The sequence below is a fragment of the Hermetia illucens genome, chromosome 4 (genome assembly GCF_905115235.1).
Source record: "Hermetia illucens chromosome 4, iHerIll2.2.curated.20191125, whole genome shotgun sequence".
Classification (NCBI taxonomy): domain Eukaryota; kingdom Metazoa; phylum Arthropoda; class Insecta; order Diptera; family Stratiomyidae; genus Hermetia; species Hermetia illucens.
The window spans coordinates 107,626,905-107,653,281 of NC_051852.1; the positions used below are offsets into that span (position 1 = coordinate 107,626,905).

Sequence of the window (26,377 nt, forward strand, 5' to 3'; positions counted from 1 at the left end):
GGTGGACTTTGGCGCAAAACCGGAATGTTTGGAGTTCCTTACTAAGGTAGGCCTACACCGGATACCGGTTATTGCGTCCTTGATGATGATCGAACTCAAACAGGAATTCCAACCATATAAGCTAGACATTCTGGGCTTAAGTAAGGTAAGATGGTGGGACTTTGGAGAGTACTGCTCTACCCCTTTCTAAGTAATGGCAATGTGCTCTTGTACTCTGGGGATTCAAGCGGAAGTAGACGCAAATACGGTGTCGGGTTATTGGAGAAAATACCAGGCGGCACTCCGTTCACCGCAAAACGGCCAGTTTCAGCTTAGCAACCTGGCCCTCTCCAACAGCAAACCACCTGATTGGACCTGTCTCATTGGAAGACAGCGCTGTAGCAAGTAGAATTTACGTACTCTAGCTCTTCTCGCTACGAAGTGAGTTTACGCTTTGGCTTAACTTCTTTGTGACTGTGCTGAAGTAGTTATAATGAACATTATTGCGAACCCACCTTTTCTTTCTTTCGTTCTATACTGCAGTAGTCCTCTCAACGAAAACTCCGGTGTTCTCGGAATCGGATCGATGAGCCTTCTTAACCTCATCTACAAGGACTTCAATTATTAGATCCAACCTATGGAGCACCGCTAGATATCGGCATACTACCCGAAGTGTATATCTGGTGTACTGCAGCGGGTAACCTGAAGGGCTAGCGACTTGATTTCGCCAGGTTGCTTCTAGTCAAGCTGCTCAAATCATTCAGGTTCCCGTGTAATCGCTTGTTCCGCACTTCAGTGATAAGGAACTTTGTCTGGGCAAACTTGTTTGATATTTTTGGCTACACACTGTGCTCGTATATTCGACCGCATTCATTAGTGTACTTAGAATGGCAACTATGTCATTCAGATGTTAATCCGGGGTTAAAATGGCACACAATGCCGACTCTGGCCTAATAGCATGGGGAACAGCTTTTGTTCCGAGTTGAACTGCCATTTTGCCAACTAAATGACGAGTTATTAATGGAGTGGCAAAGCTTTTCGATTCCATTGGCGTCATAACAGTTTAAAGTAAAATGTGCAACCAGTTTTCCTGGGTCTCCGGCTTCAACTGAAATACGTCTCCTACATACTAGTTGTCACAAATCTGGCTCACATTTTAAAGTAGTTTGGACAACCTGAGCTCACTTCGCATTTAACTGTGGCTGGGTATGTCCTTAGACTACATTGTAGCACCCCACGGCTTTGCGGGCGCCAACATACAAGCATCCAAGGTGTCAGTTTACACTCGAATTGAACCTTGACGGTTGATGTCTTCCTCACCCCGAAAAGTAGGAAAGTGATCATAGTTAAGATGCTTCAGCGAACTACTTTATCCCAAGGCAGTACTACGATCCACAAGTTAGAGTTCAATTCAGCGCTGTTAGTTGTATTGATGATCGACAATCGCTCAGTACTTTCCTTGATAGTGGACCCGTTCACATTATGGTCCAAATGCCGTCGTCTTCCGTCTATTTAACCACCCAGTTATCGGTTCTCAATAGTTGAAGCAGGTTCTTAATCTTGTGGTCCGTATAGAGCAATGCACTTCGTGGCAATATTCGTACGTTCGGAAGGGGCATCATAAGATCTGGTTGACTGCGGAATCATGGAAGGGGATCGATGAACGGAAGGAGTGGGAATGACGCGTTCGCACTCTGATACCGAGTGAAATCCCGTGAAGTTGAACATAGTATGTGCCGTGACAAAGGGGAGTTTGTTATTGTGCTAATCAGACAAGCGGAAGATGCTGCAGAATGCAATGGTAAACGTATTCAACATAGCGAAAGAACTTGCAAACCTTTCGATTGTCTTTGAAGGACGTGAACGGCCAACAGCTGAAGATTTGGAAGGAACACTTCACCATGTTTCCTAACCGTATCATATCCGATGAAGTTCCGCCTCTTATGGGTGAAGAGGCTAGTCACCGTAACATGGGAATAGGGACTGTTTCTCCAAGCAGAAGAGAAATCATCTTGGCCATTAATGCGCTCGAACGGGGAAAAACTGTTGAGCTCGACGGTCCCTTTGAAGAGTTATTTATCGCAGCATCTGCTGTTTCCCTATTTCTGCTATTTGCGTTTGTACAGAAATCTTGGAGATCCAAGAGCTTTCCTAGAATGAAAGGAGGATAATACAGGGCCTGCATAATTTTGACCCTGGAACCGTACTTTTTATTTAAGGCCCTGGTCCTTGGATATCGTCAGCTGTGATAACAGCAGTTCCTCAAGCATCAGAGTATAGAGTATAGAGAGTATAGAGTTGCTATTGTTTAGATACTTGAGTACCAGAACAGGCATATGGCATTGGTAATCGAGATAATCGGGAGGGAGTTAGAGCATGAAAGACAGAAATGTCTCCCCATACTTCCACTGCAGGCAAAGAGATAGAACGCCTTGTGCAATAGCTGGAAGTTGTAACAGCCATGAATAACGCCTCCTCCCCGTTTACGTTGCATTTCAGCAAGGCCGTAAAGAGAGATTGTGGGACCGGGTGAACATGATGTGGAAAACGTTGAACGGGGTGAAAATTATACGAGTCTGGAGTGAAGCTTATGTAGGTCCCTATTGTTCACTGTTTTCATTGAAATTTCCGTTGTGGGGTTCCTACAAACTGCTGGGCCAGGAGGGGGGGGGGGGGGTTTCCGTTTCCCACCACCTCTCGTTAGGCCTGCCCTTCAGGGACATCCTCTTGAAATTGGCAGCTTCCTGCCCTATACGTTAGTATAATGTGACTCTCACTTTTAGAAGAAGATGAGAGTCTATATTTTCTGTCAATCTAGGCTGGTAATACTATAAAATCTAGAAATGGCTCCGTCCTACACATCTGACTACTCCGCGTTTGTATTTTGCGGGAACGCTAGCTTAGCCAGCAGTAACTGTCTCCGACACCTCTGCAAATTCATGTTAATTGAATAAGTCTTCTTTCCAACACAAATCGGACACTTCTTCGTAGGTCGAATAATAATTTAACTCATATTTTATTCTCCATAAATTACAGTAATTGTAGAAATAAATAATTAAGTTAATTGATTGTGTGTATATGTAGGTATGCTCCTTTTGTTGACTATGTGTAAATTGGGTTAGCGGCTAAAGCTTAGTTCGCGGCGTTCAGCTCTCGACTCAAGGTGAACACTCGTTTGTAGTACAATTATATTGTCGTGGGAAACAGAATATAATTCATTGGAGTACGACCATAAGGTTACGAAAGTAATAGTAAAACAATCAAAACAAATATCTTTGGCTAATTTAACATCGTTGAATGTAAACAACTTAACATTACGTGAAGATTTCTAATAATTGGGACCATGTCGATGCCTCGTCGGCACGCGTTCCTTGAAGATCATGAATAGATGGTCATTAGAATCATCTCCTCTAAAGTCAGGGGATTTGCTTTGGCCTTTGAGTCTAAACTATGGAAGCGTTCTGGAAAAGGGAGTATGAAAAATAAGAATGAAAAAACAAAAAATAAGGACGTTCGTGATTACCATGCGCTAAGTGCAACTTGGCCATGCACATCAGATACCCTTCCAGAGTGATATGTCTAGATCGTGAAAATCGTCCCACAAGTGCTTCGAGTACTTTATTGCTTGCAGTCGCTCCACCAGCCCAGAGTACTCCTCTGAGACAGTATGAGGATATTTTCGAGCTCCAAATGCTTCTTGTTAAAGACAACGTTCCAGAACTTGAGGGGCCACAACGTCTAAATGCGGCTTTCCAGAATTTCATTAACGCAACTAATGGTGGGACATTTTCGATTGATAACCGACCCCCTAGACTTGGATCACGCAAAGCCAGTAACGCTCGACATAGATCTAATGCTGGTCCATTTATTGTGCTAAAGGTTTTCAGTCGGGTGAGACCACAAATTGGCGACCTAAGGATCTGTTGCAATTGGACAGCATCGATTTCGGCCGGAAAACGTGTCCGTAATTTATAAAGAAATCTCTGGAAATAGATAAAATTTTTTTGACAGATTACGGTACCTACAATGTACATAGAAAAATGAGTAAACCTACATAGTCCATTGCTCTATCCTCTCCAAATTCTCCGGCAATATTATGTATCACCAAATTGTCCTCATTTACTTCCCAGACATCAGCATGCTGATCGGCTAGAATCCGCAGAAGGAATTTTCCATCTCGATGTTGTGTGGAGTGAGGGAGAACAACGAAATCTCCCGGTGGCAACGCGAAAAAGGTTACAACCTCTCTTTGGTGTTGAAGTTCGGCGAAGTCCAAAGGCATCTGTTCACTGACATATTGTGGAGTTACCCGAGGCATACCTGGTGGAACCTCGTAGATCGTAAATCCAATGGGATGAATTTCCGTATTCCGGCTGCGGTAACATTCATATCTTTGGGCGACCGCTACTACAATATGTGCTTTACCGGGGCTACCGTTTGGAACGCGCACTCGAAATTGTGGATTTGTGGCGGTAGTCTCTGTTTTAAGGTAACATAATTAGAGAGACAAAACCTATTATCAAATAATTAGAACAAAGGTCGAGGAGCCTTACCAACATATTTATGAGGTCCTCCAGCGTTAAATCCAGCTCGCCACTGACGAATTGCTAATGCCGCTCGCCATGGAGATCTTGAGTGTAAAGCTGGCTCCAGCGCCCAATCATCAGGTCCAATGTGTGCTAACCATATCACAGTAAATCTTTGTAAGAATTCGGGAACCGACATCCTGAAAAAGGAATTATTTTGTTATTTTTCACTGAGTTGGGGGAAATTGCTTAAGAGAAAATGGGTTACACCTAATTTACGAGTGCAAAGCTTTTTATGTGAATATAAATTTCTTGAGAGGTCCTGGCCAAGTTAGAATCTATGGTGATTGCAGGTGCAAATAATATACACCGTTGAAGAGTTTACAGTAAATATATCAATGTTATCACCAAGTCATCAGGCTTCAATATTCGTTTCTCCTCTCGGAGTGGACCAGGATGTTGGGAAAATCAGGTAATCAATATCAGAAACAATCAAAAAAGGGTCCCTTTAAAAAAATGTCTCGATTGGATTTCTCTTTTGAGGTTCCATCGATGACTGCCATGTGATTTGCCCCTATTATGACTGATTTCGGTCGGTCCTAGTTGCGGTTGTGGAAAGAGGAGGGATGGATAGTTTCAGTCTGAATTGCCGCCCCAGCGTTTCCGGAGGTAAGGTGCGGAAAGAAAAGGGACTTTGTGGTCTTAAAAAACATTTACTGAGGCAACTATCACACACCTGGCAGTTAGGTGTAAAATGCGCGACAGAAAATGAGAAGAAACTACGAATAACTGCCGGGAGTCGTCTGACTTGGTGACTGAGTCGGGTTCACGTAATGGACAGAACGGCATCGAAACCACTAATAGTGAGGGACCACGATGATTAGGAGCATGGCGCCGCCGGCTTCAACTATTCGCCACTTCAGCAGGTCATCCGCTCCTACTATGAAAAACAATTACTTCGGCAGGTGCAGCTCTTTACCACCTCTTGTTGCGATACGCGCACGTGTTTGTGCAGTGGGCTGCAGACCAATCTCAAAAAACCAATCGTCGAAGTAACTCATTAAGATATAACATTGCTAGGTTGACGCAAATTAGCACCTTATCCCTAAAAATGGCACGGTGCAGTATCCTGCTGATATAACACCACAACAATATTACTTCATTATCTCCCTGGTAATAGTAGGACAGGCATCCAGAGGTCAAGGAAACTTCTTTGGTTGATATTTCGATTATGCTGAAGCTTCCGGGCGCCACGGAAGGATACCTGGCTAATTTATGTCCTATGTTTCTATCGCATTGATCCGAAACTAATAAAGTTTTTGGCGACAGTCATGGAAGGAAGGCGTATCATCTTATCACCTTAGAGACCTTCACGATACGGAGGAGAATTTTTTAAGGGGACTCACTGAGTTTTCTCCGGTTTTGTGTGGTCTTTCATGGCTTCTGAGTGATGCAAGAGCTGGCACAGATGACATTAGGTGGTATGCTGGCACTCATGACCATCTTAGAAGTGTGTAGAAGTGTGGGATGGAATATGGTTTAGAGCCATCCGCAAAGATCATCACGAGCCATATACCGGGAATGGCATATGGGGGGGGGGACCTTTTCCGCTGGGCAAGAAACACCCCTTTTGTCATGCGCGATTCAACCACTCGCCCCAGGGATAAACGTTAAACTTGAGTGACTTATTCGGAATTCCGTGCCATTTACGAGCTTTTTATTTCTAATACGTCTGCAGATCATCTATGGCCTTGCCTTGGCAACCTCAGAAATCGAGAAGACGTTCTGTTGGACCGCTGGCTAAGGTCCACCCCCTCCTGCTGCGGAGAAAAGATTGTGATTATTTTTAACAAGAAACGGTGTTGTTGCTTCCATTTCTAATGTCAGAAGGTTGTCACTTTGGGTGAAGTGATCACTCACCCATCAGACCATCCCCGTTACCAGCGGGGTACTGAGGTACGGATGATTGGCATACATTTGTTAATACGATGTTTAGCTTAGCAAATTTTTCGATGAAGAGTTGTCTGCGGGTATTTGTCATTCGTTCACCCCTTCTAAAGCCCATGTGGTGAAATTGCCACGACTATGATCGGGTCTAATCTTCTACCTTGGAAGACCGGTATTCATCCAACGTTGATTAGTACAATGTCCAGTTCAGCAAAGTTTCCGGTGATGCATTGGCGCAGGGAGCTCGTCATTGGGCTTTCCCACTCTATAACCCACGCATTCAATAATTATTTAAGGGCTGTCATTAGCGTCCAATACTAAACTAATATCCTTTCATGTTGTCTTATGTGGTACTAACGGCATTGTAGCAGTTATGAATGTGGACGCCGTTGCCTTTTGCCCTAACAGAAATGTCATTGCTTCATCGATGACTTATCCGTATGTCCATATACTGCGACTTTACCAAACGTGTTTTTTGGAGTAGGTTGGAGGAGTGTTCATAAGAAAATTATCCTGGAATCGTTTGACGCATTATTTCGGCCTAGCCCTCCCAGTCTCCCGGCTTAGCGCGCCTTCAAGTCAGGAAATTCCTTTCATCAACAGGAGGGGAGAAGATGAAGAAAATTGTTAGTTCAAGGAATCTTTGCCATCCACCATTGAACAAGTTCAATTCTCATCGCAACAAGAAAAAGTCAAAATAATGCGCAACACGACTGCATTTCCTCTTTCAGACGAGAAAAAGGATGTTCGGTGTCATCCTCCACTCCATTGCAGAACACACAATCGGGAGATCGCGCCTTCCCAATCTTGTGCAGAGCTTCTTTGTGAAGCGATCAAGATCTCGGCTTTTTAGAGAACATATAGGCTCTAGACTAGAAACGAAAGCATTCTCCCCCGGTAGTCCCTTGACCGCTTCCAAGAACATATTCTTGCTAATTGCTTCGAGTGTAATTCATCGAGGATTCCGCCACCCTTCGTTTTCCGTGTGGAGGAAACTTCTGCTCTACCCTCCAAATGTCTTGTCTTTTGTCGTCTCAATGAGCAGAGTCGACGCTCTAGCCCTTCTTCATTTACTCGTCTTTTTTGTTAGTGCTGTATCATTCTTAACATCTTTGTTTGGAAAAATTGTTTTCTGGCGGTGTAACGTATTGTTTCCTTTTGTACTGCTTTCCTTTTTTGGGGACCTGGAAACTACTTGGATAAAGTTTCTTTCAGGGCGTCTTCCTCATTCTGCCTTTTCTCTAATCCGCTTTGCAGTGGACTGTATGCGATCAGTTTGGGGTTAACAGTATTCTCAGTGATAAGTTCTTCTGTTTCTGCTTTTTATGCATCTTCCATTGTTGTATATGTTCGCCTGTAAAAAGCGATGTAGTCTAGTAGTTCCTCCATTTCCATCAGCGTTCTTTTTGAGGAACGTTGCTGACTGTATACGCTTGGACACCGCTGCGCGTTTCCTAATGAGCCTTTCCTCTTCGGCTCTAGCTAGGAGGTTCGGTTCGCGTCCGAATCCGGCTGCTCAGATCTGCCTTTTTCCGAAGCAGGAACGTTACACGATACTAGAGTGGTGACCCTGCACCGGCAGCCACATCCCTTTGCAAGCCTTTGTCTTTATATGGGCGTCCCGGTGTTACATCGGGTATTTAAGCTCGTCGCTTCTTTCGCGACGCGTTTTGTTGTTGCGAACAAACGCAGTTAACTCTTGGTCCTTTCTTGCTATCGCATCGATTTTTTTGTTCTACATGGGTTTTTTGCCAGCACATTGGGGCGAAGGAAGTGACCCGCCCCTCCACGAACAGGTGTTCCCTCGGGGACAAAACTCTTACTCCAGTTTCCTGACGCCTCACCTAGAGCTCATGGAGGAATCTGCGTTCACTCGAGGCAAAGTGCTCTACTAATATCGATTTAATGCACAATACCCGATAAGGGTCCTGAAGAGGCTAGCTTCTGATATACGTCATAACTACCATCTTGGCATCGAATTTAAATGCAGAAATGTGGAGGGACATAAGAAGTAACATTGGGAAAAGTAAGATCAGACAGGCAGACAGGCAGACAGGACATAAGGAGATTGAAGTCAACAGAAGCGAAGAGTGAAAAAGGAAAGTTAGGACTTCTGAAAATTGTAGGGAGGGAGGGAGCAACAAACAAATACAGGGAAATTGACTGACTTTGGGACGGAAGATACGCAGGATAACACAGTCAATAGAAAAAGATTGCAGAAAAGATGAGTTCGGCACGGAAGTAGGACTTTATAACAATGGGGATCTGTTTGGTTGTTTAGTGTTAGTAAGATTTGATGGAAACTGCATATGGTCATATGAGAGGTTCGCTGACGCGGCCGAGGTAGTGAAGGGGCGGAAGCTGTTAGTTGATCCAGGGTGCCACCGTTCGTTAGTTTCATACATCGAGGATATGGAAAGAAGGAATAGAAAAAGCTAGCCTGGCTATGAAGAATTGTTTGGTGGGTTGGGTGGTGATGTGGCTCACAGTAGGAGGCCGCTTGGGTATTAGAAACGGAGCGGGTAATAATGGACGTGTAGCTTGTGGTGCTTTGGTGGGAGGAATCGATGGGACGTTGGAACCGGTTCTACGCCAACAAGATTATCCCCGTTTCTGCTTACGATCGAACGATAGGTGGATCACTAAGTTAAAAAAATTATCAGATATCCACGCGATGTTGAAGTGGCTCGTAAAGTTTTTGGGTCCATATCGTCTAGTTTATTTATTGGCGTGAAACTGCAACAATGTATTAATCGTTTCACAAAATAGACTTGCGATACGGTGATATAAATTCTTCAACCCAACAAACTTTAACAAGAAAGCAGACACGAACGCCTGTCTATCTATCGCTCATTAGAGTCAATAAACGATAGATGCTTGCATGGGGTAACATGATCTTTACATTGTGCGACTTACAGCCTTGATTCGCTTCTAGAGGTTAACCACTTATATCTCTCAAATGTGCAATTCAATCGCATTTACTTAAAGATTTGTCTAGTCGTGAGAATTGTATCTATTTCCGCCATTTGACTACGTCAAGGTTTGCACGAGAAGCAATAGATACTTCACAGCAAGCAGTGAAGACTGCAGAATTGGAGCCAAGAACTTGTGTGAATTGCACTAATTGCAATTTAAATGAATTTCGCTTTGTGTTTAATTGGAAATCAGATAGTTTGTAGTCGTATAGTCTTTTGTGGGACATGTGGTTTAGGGGTGAAATGAGATTTTTTTGAATTGATTGTGGGGTGAGTAAGGGTTGGGGAGAAGGTGGTGGTAAAAGCATTTTGAGGATATGGTACTTAGTTCGAGTTTTTGTCAACATTATAATGCTTTGTTCTGCTAGATCGAAGTCTTCGTGATGGTTATTTTAGACAAGCCCCAGTTCTGTACTAACTTCCGACTCTATTGATAATAAATCCAGTCAAGCAGCATTGTGCGAAATCGAAACTGGCTGAAATCATAAATCTCTCCTTGAATGGAAACAGCAATTTCGCACGATCTGGCCGTGCGGACACTTAACCTGTTGCTCACCCATTGATACAGTATTGGGCATAACTGGTGTCAGGTAGTTACACAAGAAATACACACTCGCAGATACTCGGTTGGATCACAAGTGCGATCATGACAATCAAGTCAAGCTCACGTACACAGCAACATTGGGTAGGCATAAATTTCGTATTTTACATTGGAAGTCAAGATTGCGCAAAACACGGAGCCGCAGTATCTCAGGTATGGAATTATCGACCAGTATTAGTTGTTTATTGAAAAGGTAGAAACGTGATTGAACGACGAACGCGCTTTGTGCCTCATCCACCTGGTAAAACGCCTGGAAATTGTCCATTGGAGCGATCAGGTCATTTTTCGAGAGTCACGGCTATTCCGTCAAGATCTGCGCTAATAAGCGAGATCAGCAAACATGATCGCCGGCCTGGTATCGCCAAACTCCATGATCTTCTATTATTTATGTTTCTGCCTGTGGCAAATTGTGCTAGTGCAAAATTATCACGCAACCGAGGCCCTATCAGTGGAACCTGTTAATCACCAATATAATAGTCGTGATCATGACCAAAGTGCCAATAATGATCGTGCGCGAAGGAAAGTGAAATTCGACTGGCAGAAGGATGAAGACTACTCGGATGACGAGGAGCGTGGGATGGAGGCAGCTAGATCTGGTGAGGATGATTACGGCAGCAGTGTTCTGTGGAGTGGTAAAGTAAACCCGGGAATGATCGCCGTTCATCAATCAAAACAGCTTGAAATTGACTTTGACCATACGACCACAACCGCCGTTCCCACCACCACGACCACTCAGAAAATTGGAACGATTCGACCAACGAAAAGCGATATCAAAGCGATATTATGGGATCAGGGTGTTGAGGCAAACATTGATAGCCGCGATCAGAAAATCACAACGAAGACCACTCAAAACGAGAGGAATGCAGTGTCTTCAACCTCAGCAGCACCCACGACAAATTCTGAGCCCAGTACCATGGCTCAAACAAAACTACTAAAATCTGAAGGCGAATTAATGGATGTGACCACCACTGAAGTGATTACCCAGTCCTCCAAGCCTGCGAAAGCGATTAATAAAGCAACTCTCGAAGAACGACACCACCAATCGGTGAAGGCCAAGGTTAGCGCAGCATCAGCAAATCACAACGAGAACGAGACGTTGGGGACAGGGCGTACGCTGTATACGGAGATGCCATTATCGGTGAATGAGGACATGATCCGCACTTACACGTTGGCCAGTAACGAGACATATGGCTTTGGGAAGGCCAAACCGAAAATTATTACTAAGAAGCTAGCGGAGATGCAGATGACTGAATATAGTGAGGAAGCGATTGCAACTGATGCAACTGAGTCAGCTGTTGAAGATATAGAGGAGGTGACCATGAATAAATAGTACTCAAGTGTGAAGTTTTGGTGTTTTAATATTATAAAGTTTTATATTAGATAATTTATTTATAAATATCTGTCCTCATATGTTATTGAAATAAATATAGATAAATTGACTTTCATGTTTTTCAGTGGTAGTGGTCGATAAACTTTTGTGTACGCCAAAAAAATGTTAATAAACTAAATCAAGCTAAGCACCTCAAGGTCAATGAAGCGAAAAGATTCAGAGATTCTAGCCTCCATTTTGTTGCGGTGCCGATTTATTCTGTAGATAGTAAAATAGAGAAATAAAAATCCCATAAAAATTCATTGAGTTTCAAAAAGCTGCATTGATTTAATTTCATTGAGGATATCATACGTCGTTAATTGTAAATGCCTTGGAGCCTTACACTTCCATATTAAGAGAATGAAAACCTCCCAGTTGCATCATATTCTGATTTACCCTTACGATTTGCTGTTAGCCTTCCTCGATGTCTCCCTCCTTTCCCTTGAGAACCTGACCTATCTGTAGTATGTAGCTCCTTCCAGATAGTTGTATTACGTTTGGTGAAACCTCGGTTCTCGACAGTGAAATTATACAGATTGTTGATAGTCACTTTATGAGGTTGCCTCAAGGTAGCAGAATCTGTTTCTTCTTTGCCACGTCCATCTGTTTTACTTTGTTGCTTGTTTTTGTCGCTTTAGCAATGAAGCGTTTTGTCAACCGTTCGCGTAATCTGGCAGCCAGTACAAGAACAAATCCATTGTCGTCAGGATGCACGTCTATGATCTCTGACTGTAGCCATTTCGTATTTTTATTTTGCATAAACACTAGCTGCCTTGGTACAAAGTTTTTGTGTGATTGCAGCCATTTAGGTCGCCCTTACAAGCTCGCAAGGTAGTACATACGAGGGGGGACCCAAAAAAACGGGAATTTCATCATAACTTCTTTATTTCTCAATATTTTTACACCAAATTTTGATCACCTTCAAAGTATTCGCCTTTGACTAGAACGCACTTCTCCAAACGATTCTTCTTGCAGAGAAAAGAACGAGAGCTTTTCTACGCAGATGTAAGTCGGTAAAGAACCCGCTAATTGCATCTTTCTCTAATTATTGCTAAGGTATACTTTATTAGAGTTAGTTTAGGCTAGTAATAGGTATAAGTTTAGGTCGTAAGTTGCAAGCTAGGTTTTTTTTAAATTTTCCTAGGGAATTTTGAGAATTGAAGCGATTGCACTTATTAAGATTGTTTATACTGCACAACTTACCATAGCTGAAAAGACTTAGTCTGTATCACTTAAATATTGATTGTATCTGAACATGAATTGATTTACACTAATAAAGCTATCTATCTAAAAAAAAAAAAAAAAACATTTTTTAAATTCACTCATCGGGATGTCCTTTAAGCCTTCCAGCGATTTTTGTTTCACCTTCTCGACAGTGGCAAAACGCTTTCCTTTCATGCTCCTTTTGAGTCGTATCCATAGCACCACGATTCATCACCAGTAATCACCTTGGAAAAAAATTCAGGGTCGCCTTCGAGCTGATTTTGAAGCTCAAAACATGCCTGAAGTCAACGCTCCCTTTGCTCATCTGTGAGAAGGCGCGGGACGAATGTGGCTGCAACCCTTCTCATGTGCAAATCTTGGGACAAAATTCTCTGAATTGAACTCCATGACATTCCCGACATCTCACAGAGTTGATCAATGGTTCGGCAACGGTCTTCACGAACGAGGGCATTGCTTTTGTCCACATTTTCATTAGTTCTTGAAGTTGAGGGGCGTCCTGAACGAAGTTGGTCTTCAATAGACATTTCTCCATTTTTAAAACATGAAAACCAATCGTATCTGGTTTTACTTAAGGCAGCATCCCCATAAGCAGTCTTAAGCATTATAAAAGTTTCCGCGGCCGATTTTCCCAACAGGAAACAAAATTTTACAGCCGCGCGTTTTTATCGACATTATGTTTTCGCCGAAATGTAAAAAGTTGTTTTACTAAAAAAAATTTCATAGGCGAACCGATGCACTCTCAGCGACACAACTGCGCACACTGACGCAGGTGGCGTAACACTAACGGACATGTGGTCAAACAATATGTTCCCCCATTCTCCCTCCCTCTGAAGCATCGCTTCAGATTGGATAAGTTGTTAGAAATTGGTACTGCAGTGGTGAACATCATATTAATAGTGAGGTTATATCCTCTTGGTAAAACCTTGTTTTCGTTTACTTCAGCACTTAACGTTTCCAAAGGACAATTTTTGAGGCAAGCTTCATTTTGTGCCAGAGCTGCGCACATTTCGACCACATTTCCGAGTGTTACCCTAATATAAATGGGAATTTAGTTATGAAGCGTTGTTGGAGAGTGTGAAAGCTTTGAATTTTTTCCACTCTTTTTTCGCTTTCAATGTTTTCGTAAATCAACTTAAGTTCATTCCAACAGAGATGAAACTGTATAGTTGCGATGGATAGAGACGTGGTGGGTGTGGTCAAGCATCACTTCTAAAATATCGTACACATAATTTTTGGCATCCCTGCTAGTCCTGTGAGCTGTTGTTGAAGAACAAATTCAAAGTCTTCTCGGCTTCTCATAGAAGGTGGCTAAAAGGGGTAGAAATTTGTGGGATAGCAACCTGCGAATTGCATGTGGTCGCAAATCTTCCGTATAGCGGTTGTAGCGGTTGACTTCTCATCCACGATGCTGAACAGCTAAAGACGCGGAAAGAACACTTCATCAGGGTCCCTAACCGTATTACGTTCGGTAAGGTCCCTTCTCTTGTCTATGAAATGGCTAGTCACCATGGCATGCGGATAGGGACTGTTCTTTCAAGGAGAAGAGAAATAATTTCGGCCATCAATACACTCAAACGGAGTAAAGCCACTGGCCTTGTCGGTCTCCCCGGGAGAGAGAGTTATTTATCGCTGCACCTGCAGTTACTGCAGATCTGCTGCTTCCACTCGTAGGGAAATCTTAGGAATCCAAGACCTTTCCCAGAGAGTGGAAGAAGCAGATGATCGTTAAGATTTCAAAAAGGGCACCCGTTTTAAGTGTGAAAATTGGAGAGGTATCTGTGTGTTCCCTGCCTGTAAAGATAACAGCTCAAATAATCCTGGAACTAATCAGAGAGCAGGCTGGTTTCCGTTCCGGAGTCTAATGCGTCGACCATATCAACACCCTACGGATCATTTTGGAGCAGTGCGCGGAATTTAGATCTTCGCTGCACCTGCTCTTCATCGATTTCGATAAAGCTTTCGATAGCGTGAACAGGGAATGTATCTGATGTACTTTATGCAGAAAGGGCATTCCAGAGAAACTAATAGCTATTATCAGAATGACATACGATGGCGTAAAATGTCATTTGCTCTTCCGAGGTAAAATCTCGGAGGATTTCGAGTTCCGGACTGCGCCCGCCAAGATTGTATCCTATCACCGAAATTATTTGTTTTTGTTATCGGTGACGTTCTTCAGGCTGCCCTGTCGGGAGGATGTAGAGGAGCCCTATGGACTATAACGACTTTCTTTAAATATACCGACTACGCTGATGACATCTGTTTGCTTTTTTTTCGTGTCATGGACATCAGCCAAATGGTTCTGAATTTGGAAATAGAGGAAAGTAGAGTTGGATTGAAGATACACATCAACAAAACGACGGTTCTCAGTCTGACGGATAATCGTACTGTCCCTATCTTCATTGATGAGCAGAGCATCGTAGACGTTGATCAGTTTGTATATGTAGGAAGCGTGGTTTCTGCCGACGGTGGCATCGAACTGGATATGTCCCAACGCATTAACAGGGCTAGATAGGCTTTCGTTGCCTGTTATCTAAACATCAAGATCAAGTTGAGACTGTTCTGTGACATCTTTCACACCGGCACCACCGTGATGACATCCGTTTGTTCTCTCACCGGGCCAATCGTCCTCTGACGGGTTTTTCAATGTGCATTAATGGACAGATCATTGAAGGGGTCGATCAATTTGTATATTTGGGAAGCGTGGTTTCTGCCGACAGGCGGATCGATCAAGATGTTATCCAACACACAAATCTGGAAATGCAGTTATTTCAACACTAAAATCAAGTTGGGATTGTTCTGTGCTAGTGTTCTTTCTGTGTTGGTATATGGGACTAGCATATGGAAAGTGAACTTCACTGTTGCACGAAAGTATGTCTGCGTCGGGTCATCGGAGTAGGCTGCCTGACACTATCTCCAACGAACAACTTGGTCGGCGCACATGAGTCGCACCCATAAGCGATGTGATAGGAAGACGGAAGTGGCAGTGGATAGGTTACACATTGAGGAGGGGCAACTGTTGCATTGCGGGCTATGGCATGCAGTAGAATGCACTCTCCCACGATGACTGAGGAGTGGGTCGCCTCAAGAACGCTTGGCCCAGAACAAGAGAGGAGGAGTGCAAGATCCTCGGGAAGTCGTGGGGGGAGTTGAAGGGCATTTCAGGTAACCACAGGAGGTGGCGCGTAGGTGTAGCTCATGTGCTATACCACACCAAGTAGTGAAAGGCAACGTAAATGTGAACTTTCTGGGGAAAGTCGTTCATGCTTTTGAAAAACAATTTTTGAAAACCACGTTAGTTTTGGTGGAATTCGGAATACGAAGGGGGGAACACCGTGGAAAACTGGCTTGAGAAGTCCATAAACCCCTCTTCCCACCTCAGTTAGGTTTCGGTCTTTTCAGTCCTCGTTTCTCTAGTGTGCCGGTTGCCTTTGTTGGTTGCTCCGCTCGCTATAGCATGTTCACGAACAGAATGGAGGCAAGTCCCTCAACCGCTGCTGTGACAGTACGCTTGCAACCGAGGCGAAATTCATTCTAGTCGGGGTTACAATCGACGCTACATGGTTTAATCACGCACTTGACGGGCTGGATGCGGAAACAACTGAGCTTGTCACCGGCATGCATGAGGACTGGTTCTACAAGACTGAAGAAGTAGTTTAATAAACGTTTGTCAATAAGCGAACCGATCAAACTTAACCACTTATTGACAATGCTATTTTTTAGTGGTCGTGCGCTAAGCGCCAGTTGGGTGGTGATAACGTTGGTACCGACCTGCTACAGTCTTTGTGACTGCACACGCGGCAGCTAATGCCTTGTCGATTCACATGTATTGTTACAAGCAGGTAGGCACGATTCTAAAACTTCGATGGAAGCTTTTTTGGAGCTTTATTATAGTGGGTTATCAGTATTCCCATCTTAGGCGCAGATTTCCTGTGCGACTATAGATTGCTAGTTGATTTACACAACAGATCTCTCATTGAGACCGTTGATAATTTCTCCTATCTAGGGTCGAAAATCACAACCGATAACAACTACGATGATGAAATCCGCGGACGGTTGTTGGCAGCGAACAGAGCCTATTTCAGCCGCCAAAACCTGTTCCGCTTGAAACGTTTCACTATAGGGTCAAAGCTCTTACTGTACAAGACAATGATCTTGCGAGTCCTCATGTATTCCTCGGAGACTTGCGTTTTTAGCAAGAAGACTTGCGAACTCTTGGCAGCGTTCGAGAGAAGAAATCATCCGAAAAATTTTTGGCCCCCTACATGAGGATGGATGATGGATGTAGGCTACGACATAGCGATGAAATCTATGAGCGATACCATGACCGTCAGGTTGTGGATAAAATCCGGCTCAATAGGTTACGGTGGGCGGGTCACTTAATCCGTATGGATGAGGATGATCCCACCCGGAAAGTCTATAAGGGCAATATCTATGGTAGAAAAAGAAGACGAGGCAGACCCTGCTTGAGATGGAGCGATGGCGTAGGACGACGGATTGCAAACTCCGGCTGTCTGTAGTTCCTTATTAAGGCAGGCCTACACCGGATACCGGTTGTTGCGCCGTTGATGATGATGATGTTCCCTCATTGACCCCACAACCTCCCTCAGGTCATCAGGAAGAATCTCAACTTGTACAATCCCCAAGTATTGGCGCACTCTTCACACATTGGTCTTCACACGGTGCCTAAACTCAATGGCGGACCTTGTGGCGATAACAGATGTTTAAATGCCCAGAGGATTTCAGACCGATACCATATTCCACTCATTCACTAGTTTGTGTACTTTATAATAAACTGCCGTGTTTTCTTGATCTTTTACTTATTCAAGGCACATCACCAAAGCCCAGTTCTGTGCATACTTTTCGGACCCTCGAGTTCCTTAGGGTGACCTTTGGATTGTGCAATGTGACGCATTCACTCTGTGCTAAGAAACCTCCACTTTTTTAGTTCGATAATGTCCTAGTCGCGTCCTCCTCTGAGTTGGAACATTTAGAGCACCTCGAGTGCATTCTTCAACGTCTCCTTGAGACAAATTCTTGCAACCGTACTTGAGATTCCTCGACCACCTGATCTCCCCTAAAGTCATTCAACTGGATCTACTCAAAGCGGAAGCGATTTCGAGCTCCCCGTTTTCGAAAACAGTTAACGATCTGAGAAGGCCACGCTTACTTGTTTGGGCCAAAGAACGAACACGCCCGATTGCGTGGTTCCCAGAGGCTGCTCAGATCAGCAATCAACAACTGGTGGAATCTATACCTCTTTCATTCCCTGAGTAAGATGCATTCCTAGTCATATTCGTCGATGCTTACCAAAGGTGAACTAAATCGGGCAGCCGTTCAGATTCTTTTCCAAGCAGCTGATCCCGGAACTACGGAACTACAGCATTTACGATCGTGAGTTATTAGCCGCGTACCTCACAATTAAGTATTTCCCGTATTCCCTTGACGGTAGGCCGTTCACATTATTCACGGAACATAAGCCACTTACTTTTGCTTTGAAAAAAAAAACAGATAAAGCGTTCCTTCTCTGCAAATGTAGACACTTGATCTTGGATGGATGGCTGACACTTTGTCACTTTGTCACGTAGTGGCTGATACTTTGTTACATATTGCAGAGGTCAAGATCCCGTCATCGTTGATTTTGCGGCAATCGCGGAAGTGCAGAAGAACAACGTAGTTCTTCAAAGTCTTAGGAGCAACCCCAAATACACACGCTAAAGCACATTCCAGGTAACGCGAACGATGGTGCGTAGGAGTGTTTGACGTCCTATACCCCACGAGGGGGTAAGTGGCAACCATATATAATATATTGGGTTTAACGTCCAGTATATACTGTGAGACAAAGGACCAATGTCACATATTCGTCCGATTTCCGCAAGGACAACGAATCGATTAGTTAATTAGTTCAGTTTACTGGGAGAGCCGCAGCTCCAAGCACTCGGGCCATTGTTAGGTCCCGTGAATCGACTATTCAATGGCTTCCCACCTACGGCGTTCGCAGGCTTTAGCGAATCTAAGAACATTCTCCAGAGGCAGAAGGACTTTCGCCTGCCAGCAAGAGTCCAAATTTCTCCACTCGGCTGCGTGAATCTTTGCAATTTCACCCTTCAGAGTAGATTTGTCAGTAGATGGCCGGATTTCAAAAGTTGGTTCTGTTCTCACCATTGTGGATCCATGCCCTCGGCGCGCCAGTCTGTCAGCCCCTTCATTACCATCGACGTTTGAGTGCCCCGGCACCCACATCAGGAATGTTTCGTTCAGTCGGCCAAGTTTCAGCAGCACCTGATGACAACTTCACACCAACTGGCTTGATATGTCGTTGCTGTTTAGTGCTGTTAATGCCGCTCCAATTTCGGAACAGATTGGAATGGTGTGACGAAGAATTGATTAGTCACCACAAAGTCTTTCTAGGAACCCATGAAGAAGGCCATTAATTCTTAGGCCAGACAGTGTATCACATCCCATAAGTGCAAGATCCGGAGTCCAATGGGGTGTTTGAAGGAAGCTATAATGGACGTTGACCGAAGAACGAGAATCTGTTGCAAGTCCCGCGGAGCCGGAATACGGGGGGATTCTGAAACTCCCCAGCGGTTCTGTGGATTATAGCGTCTGATTAAGGACGCAGGACGGAAGCTGAATCCACCAGCACCGCCGAATGCGCGAAAAAACGTAGACGACGTGACTAGGGATTTCGAGGTATTGCCAGAAGTGAGCTTTCCTCCTGTTTATTGCGCTGAGGAGTCTCCTTTTGGCTGATCTGTACTCTGTTATTATAGTGCATGACTCCTCTCGGTCGATTAGACGTTGTGTTAAGCGGCGCAGTCTGTGACACTCTGCAATTTCTGCCGTCCACCAATACATAGAAGGCTTGCCATCTCTTAATGCCCTCCTGGGCATGGAAGCTCTGCAGGCCGTCGTTGTCATAACTGAACATAACTGAATTTGAGACAGCGTCATCTGGGCGCCACTACCTCCAGGAGTAGCTTCCAGCGTGACCCCATCTGTTCTAAGAGTTTCTACAAACCTCCCAGTGTTCCCGAGTAGCGCACACCGAGAGTTTGTGTCAACCATCTTGAAGGTAATGTATTGATGGTCGCTTACCGAGAAGTCTTCCAGAAGTCGCCATCTGTGACTCCGACGCGAAAGTTACAACTGGAATGCTTCCCTCGCAGCCCTGGCGCGGGACCGTTGGGGTAGATCCTGTTCTTCCCGCCATTTCGAGAATTCGTTTCCCTCAAGAGGCTGGGTGACGCATGGCCCATTCAAGTGCCCTGGAATTGAAGTCACTCCCGACCAGGATCCGCCCCTCTGTGCCCAAGATAGCGTCCTCCAGGGCATCAAGATTGCGTCGAAAGTCCGGTATTGACTCATTCGGTGTTAGACCCTAAAGAGGGTGCCGTTCTGCACCCAGATGGCAGCGGTGCCTGATATGCCAGGGCGCCATGAGGCTGGGTCCTTGTCTCCGCAGCGAACTGCGCTAGCAACTCTTGAATGATTGCTGGATGCGAATTATGTTGACCGCGTCCTAGCTCTTTCTAGTTCTGCTCTGAAGACTGGACACCGCCTCAAGCCGACAGTATGCACAACGTTCTCATCAGAAGCACTACGGTCAATGCATACAACACAACTCACATTTTCGATGCAGGTTTTCGCTTTATGGTCCGCATGCCCACATTTGCGGCATGTTGCCCTTCTGTCAAGTCCTCGACAGGTTGCAGACGTGTGCCCATAATCGAAGCATCTGTAGCTTTTGGTTGGGGTGACCCGGGTTCGTATCCCACATACCACCCAACCAATTCTGATTTTTCCTTGTTTGGAAGCTTCCTCCTCATGAGTATCACTTCTGCGAACCGAAGATTGGTTACCTCCAGGCATTCGTGTTTGATGGTCTCTTCTAACTCGTTCTTTTCTGAGAGGTAGTTAAGGTTTCGGAATTCCAGAGAGCATGTGGGTTCTAGGCTGGAAATCGAAGCTTTTTCTCCTAGAAGTCTCTTGACTGTTTCACAGAACATAACTTCATTTCCTGTCCTCGGGCTTAATTCGACTAGGATTCCCAACACCCATCGTTTCTCGAATGGAAGACACTTTTGCTCCGCTATCTTCGGGGTTGATCTTGTAACGATTTCACTGAGGGCTTCCGCAAAAGCCTTGCCTTCAGTCGGCTTAATAAGCAGAGCTGGTGGTCTAGTCCTCCTTCGTCTCCCCTCCTATTCTTTTGGTGCTGCATCCTTCGTGTCCGCCTTAATTTTAAGCAGCGGTCTTTTTGGTGTCTCTTGCCCCTCTTCGCCTTCTTCCTTTGAGCCCTGAAGAGTATCTGAGTGAAGTCTCCTTAAGATGCCCCTTCCCCGCTCCCATTCGACTTACATTTGAAATAATCTGGTAAGTTTCAGCAGTTTCCCTGTGTCTCTTTCCACAACTATAGGGCTGCGTGGTACTGTCTGGGTTGCCGTCTTCGTTGAAGGTGCCGCATCAATTTGCAGGTCTTCTTCTCTATTTGCGCATTCCTATGTCTTCTCGGGTATTTCAGCCCTTGCTGCGTCCTTTGCTGGGCGCTAGGGCGAGTGAAGCATTTACAGCTCATGCTCCAATCCCACTAATACCTCCTTCGTATTGCTTGCATTCGCCATTTAAGTTTTTGCCAGTGCATCGTGTGTAAAAGAGCGGGTCACAATAATCAAGAATGGTTATACCCTCGGGAACAAAGTCCCTACTTCAGTTTGAGGCCTAACCTACGATTAGCTGATCTCGGAATTTACGAACGGATTAGCGCTCGCTCGGGGTAACGCTGTCTACCAATACCGGTTCAAAACACACTACCCGATTAAGGGCCCGAAGGAGCTGGCTCCTGACACACGCCATAACTATAACCTTGGTAGCGCTAGGCTCACATCACCCCATCGACGTCAATAAGAAGTTGTCAACGATTCCGGGGACTCCCAGTGTGTCCCGGCATGTATCGGCCATTAGCACTTCGTTTTTCATCCAGAAACTTTCTTGAGACTAGCACTTAGGATGCAGGTATTATGCCAGCTAGAGGCTCCTTGTTCGAGCACCAAAGGGACGCCACTACCCGTATCGTAAGCTACCCGTTAAGGATAAGGAATAACAACAGCAACAGCCCGCAAAGATTGGCTTATGGAGACGCACAGTGCTGCGACGTGACCACTATATTGGCATTTTCGATTAACAATTCAAAGGCCGCGTGCCATTGCAGTCAACGACTATTTACAGGATGCTCTCCTCTACCTGCTACTCCTCGGCAGGCAGCATTAGCTACATTGAAGTCGGCTACAGTAGCGGCCCGAATACCGTCGCCATCGGAGCGTAGAAAAGAAGCTGTAGCCGCCCTCGAGGGTCTCTGGTGTGGTCCACACCATTTTAGCTTCGGCGTCAGGTCCTTCTTCCCAGAAGCTATGGAATCATAGCTGCATTGTGTATTTATTAATGCTTTATGGTTGCCATTATCTCCTAAATGGCATATCGCGCGCCAACCACACCATCGCGTTAATAAAGGCTTGGTGTTTTCAAGCAGCACTGGCGGTCACTTTCTATGCGATTTTGGAAGAATGTGATGAGTCGCCAGGTTAAGAATCTCGGTTCTGTTAGTATTTATCCATTTCTATTTCCCCCCTTTCCCAAATCCAAAGCCATTTGGTCATGGTTCATCACTCGGTGAGAGAGCAAACAGATGTCCTCACCGTAGTCGAGTTGTTTGAGGAAGGCTATCATGGTCGGCATTACCGATAATAAGACTATTGCCTATAGAATGCAACCTTGTCGCACTTCGCTTCAGGTTAGAAATTCCTTCAAAATGTTAGTTGTGATAATATTTATTAGTTTCCCTGAAATTTCCAAGAAAACTGAAACACACATTTCCAATTCAATTTATAAACAATCAACCAATTAGATCGGCCAGGGAGGCCATCAAGTTCAATGGCTTTGCACTGGTTGAACACATTGTTGTTCCGTGGGGAAGTTCTTCTACCCCACAGTAAAATTTTAAATTTTTTCAAAGAATATTTAAACACGCTGTGCCAGATGTGTGCGTGTATGAGGTTGAAGAGAGGTAGAGCCTCTGAGCACTCAGCACTTAGCTTCCCTCTTCTAGGATTGCATTTGCTACTTCTTCTTTTTCTTCAGCCTTTGTCCTGTTCACAAGCGGGGTCGGTTCGTCGTGATTGGTTTCGCCATCTCGAGGCTTTTAAATCCCCAGCCAGCGTATCAAGCCACCGTTGTTTCGGCCTGCATTTGCTACTCCCTCAAAAAACGTCTTAAGCGTTCTCATCACAAGGCCACGGTAAGTAAGCAGAGACAATTATGATATTTTTTCTCTTGCAATTAACCTCGTATTTCAAGATGACCGCTACAACATAGGTCCTGAGAGCAGAATCGTCTTTACATTGTTGCCTTTAATAATTTTGACATCAGGACGCAGCTTCTCGGTTTTGAGGATTTTTCACCGAAGAAAATCCTAACCCCTTTTGCTAATTCGGTATCATAGATTTTGTCAAATTGAATGTATAGACTATTCTGCAACTTTCCCAATCTTGCTGCCAATAGATAGAAAGAAGCTTTTGATACTGCAGGTTAATTTGACCAACCTTTATATTTGTAGACTTAAGCGTAGTCTAATATGTAAACCGCTGCTGAAGAGTTTGCAGCGACCAGTGTGGGTCTCACCGAGGCGACTAGTTTGTCCCCACCTTCTGCCGAAAGTTTTGCTTTCTTGCATCTGATTACTCTGAATATTTCGTGGTGCAACAACACCAATGTTCTCATTCCCAAGAAGCTTCGTCTTCTTCCGTAGCACCTTTCGTTATCGTCAGCTGGGAGCATTCCCAGTTTCATGGTGTCCGAGCATCACGGATCTGTTTCCTCATACCGATATTAGATCAGTTGCATTCACTTTACCGATTTCCCTTTTCTCAGTTATTTCTGGTAGAGGCGGAAGAAATGGTGCTGACAGGTAAGATTTAGTCTCCTCTCCTTTGTGGCTGAAGTTTCCTTGTGCCAGCACTTCCTCTGCTGTTTTCTGGAAGAGTTAGGCAACAGTGCCACCGGCAGTTCACTTCCGCCAGGTTTCTAGTTCCTCTCATTAAGGGAGTTGCTGTATTCTCCTTTCTAGCAGATTGCGCCGTAGATACTGAGTGCAGGCTTTCCACTGAAGCTGAGAGTTCGTCTTTCACAGAATTCTCCTTGTTGAGGCTTCTAAAATCAGTGCTTCGACGTCATTCAATTGCTCAAAATCGCGGGTGGGTTCGTCTATGACTTCTTACCATTTGCAGAATTAAACCTGTTGCTTTTAACTTCATATATTTTGGGCAGTGTTAGTGCAATAGTGAACTATTGGAGGCAACCTCACATGGAAAAGTCTACACTCCAAAATCACCTAAGGCTAAAAACACTTCAAAGGTGATACCGGCTATATTTGTAAATTCGATGATTTTAATAATTTACAACTATGTAAAATAAAACTGCCGTAAGTGCGTGATGCAGCCAGGACCTACTTTTTAATTTCTATGATATCTTTTCTGGTTATATTTGCATGAATCAAAAGTATTCAGTATTAATTTCAGCAACTTGTAATATCTTCCAAGTGCTTAGCGACTTACCAGAATTCTCCTTCATGTTGCGATCGTGAGGCTAACAGCTCTCGATCACGTTCGCTCAATGCATTCCATTCCCAACTTCTTTCTGACCATGCACCGCACCATACTCCTCCGTATTCTCCACCTGCCCAAGGACTTCGTAATCGAACTAGATTTGTATCATTTGCACCGCCATTACTACTTTCCGAAGATTCCGAAGGAGCTGTTGTTCGAACTCGAGCAAGTCCTGTGACGCAGTAAGGATGTTCCGGTAAAAGACCACCTGAACGTCGTCGTTTTGTACCTTTGTCCTGCAATGAATAGATAAAAGTTGGTTAGCTTCTCATGAATTTTCGATTTGAAGTTAATTGTACTAACATGTGCTGATATTGCTAATAATAACGTGGATCTTGGCACGGCTCCTCCTAGTAATGGTGCACTCGGTGGCACACTCTGAACAACTGCTCCCGTTAGGTCCTGTATTGCTCTTCCCACGTTTCCGTATTTTAGAAAAGCATATCCTCCATATAATCTGGAATAAAGGAATGGTAGAATCTTACAAGACATCTGATATGTCCATGGAGAAATACTTACTTCGCATACGCTTTCTCAAGAAGAGCTGTCCAAAATACATCGCCTTGAATACAGTGCATGTAGGCAGGTCGGTCGTCACGGGTAGGAAGTCTGTCGTCAACACGTACTTCAATCCATCGGCCCCATTGCCAAAATCGGAACCTGAAAGGTAAACAGTTAACTTCTCATAGGACTCATCCACAGTTTTTCTTCTAAACAAATATATTTGTTAAACCATGATTTTGAGTTGCTAACTAATGTTCTGATTGCATTTCTCTTCAAACAACTCCACTTCATTTTCATCACTTTCAGCAATACTTTTTGTTCTGAAATATTTAATGATTTTCTGTGATCTTAAAACCAAAGATTTAAGCCAATAACTCGATATAATTAATTGAATTGAAAAAATATTAACGGAGAAAGTGTTGTATTTGTGGTAGAGGACTTAGTTAAGGGATATGCTGTTTAATGGAGTCATGCCGACCTCATTCTTTCTTGCATTCGAAAAACACCAACTCAATATGCGTACTTGCAGAAAATGGTGGGATCATCATCATCACCAACGGCGCAACAACCTCCAGTATCCGGTCTAGGCCTGCCTTAATAAGGAACTCCAGACATCCCGGTTTTGCGCCGAGGTCAACCAATTCGATATCCCTAAAAGCTGTCTGCTGTCCTGGCCTACGCTATCGCTCCATCTTAGGCAGGGTCTGCCTCGCCTTCTTTTTCTACCATAGATATTGCCTTATAAACTTTCCGGGTGGGATCATCCTCATCCATACGGATTAAGTGACCCGCCTACCGTAACCTATTGAGCTGGATTTTATCCACAACCGGACGGTCATGGTATCGCTCATAGATTTCATCGTTATGTAGGCGACGGAATCGTCCATCCTCATTTAGGGGCCAAAAATTCTTCGGAGCATTCTTCTCTCGAACGCGGCCAAGAGTTCGCAATTCCTCTTGCTAAAAACGCAAGTCTCCGAGGAATACATGAGGACTGGCAAGATCATTGTCTTGTACAGTAAGAGCTTTGACCCTATGGTGAAACGTTTCGAGCGGAACAGTTTTTGTAAGTTGAAATAGGCTCTGTTGGCTGACAACAACCGTGCGTGGATTTCATCATCGTAGCGGTTATCGGTTGTGATTTTCGATTCTAGATAGGAGAAATTATCAACGGTCTCAAAGTTGTATTTTGTTGGCTGGTTCGTTTTCGGTGCTGACGTTGCCATCATATATTTTGTCTTGCCTTCATTGATGTGCAGCCCAAGATCTCGCACCCATTACCGCCTGCTCGATCTGGATGAAGGCGGTTTGTACGTGTCGGGTGGTTCTTCCCATGATTACGATATCGTCAGCATAGGCCAGTAGTTGGGTGGACTTAAAGAGGATCGTACCTCTTGCATTTACTTCGGCATCACGGATCACTTTCTTGAGGGCCAGGTTAAAGAGGACGCATGATAGGGCATCCCCTTGTCGTAGACCGTTGTTGATGTTGAATGGTCTCGAGAGTGATCCTGCTGCTTTTATGTGGCCTTGCACATTGGTTAGGGTCAGTATAGTCAGTCTTATTAATTTAGTCGGGATACCGAATTCTC

General features: G+C 44.4%; 1 protein-coding gene across 3 annotated transcripts in view; it reads right to left on the reverse strand.

The window, feature by feature from the left end:
- Positions 1–2,976: 2,976 nt before the first annotated feature.
- The window catches only part of LOC119655320 (calpain-11-like), a 142,810-nt gene continuing 119,409 nt past the window's right edge, over positions 2,977–26,377 (reverse strand). For 2 of the 3 annotated variants that reach the window (XM_038061159.1, XM_038061156.1), the window contains exons 6-12: positions 24,801–24,941; positions 24,585–24,738; positions 24,231–24,517; positions 4,533–4,705; positions 4,034–4,458; positions 3,503–3,962; positions 3,299–3,440 (exon numbers count right to left, since the gene is read on the reverse strand). In XM_038061159.1, coding sequence (XP_037917087.1) covers positions 3,358–3,440; positions 3,503–3,962; positions 4,034–4,458; positions 4,533–4,705; positions 24,231–24,517; positions 24,585–24,738; positions 24,801–24,941 — 1,723 coding nt within the window. In that variant the 3' untranslated portion in view covers positions 3,299–3,357. Of the gene's footprint in view, positions 3,441–3,502; positions 3,963–4,033; positions 4,459–4,532; positions 4,706–24,230; positions 24,518–24,584; positions 24,739–24,800; positions 24,942–26,377 lie in introns of all 3 variants that reach the window. The other variant, XM_038061158.1, reaches the window with a different exon arrangement.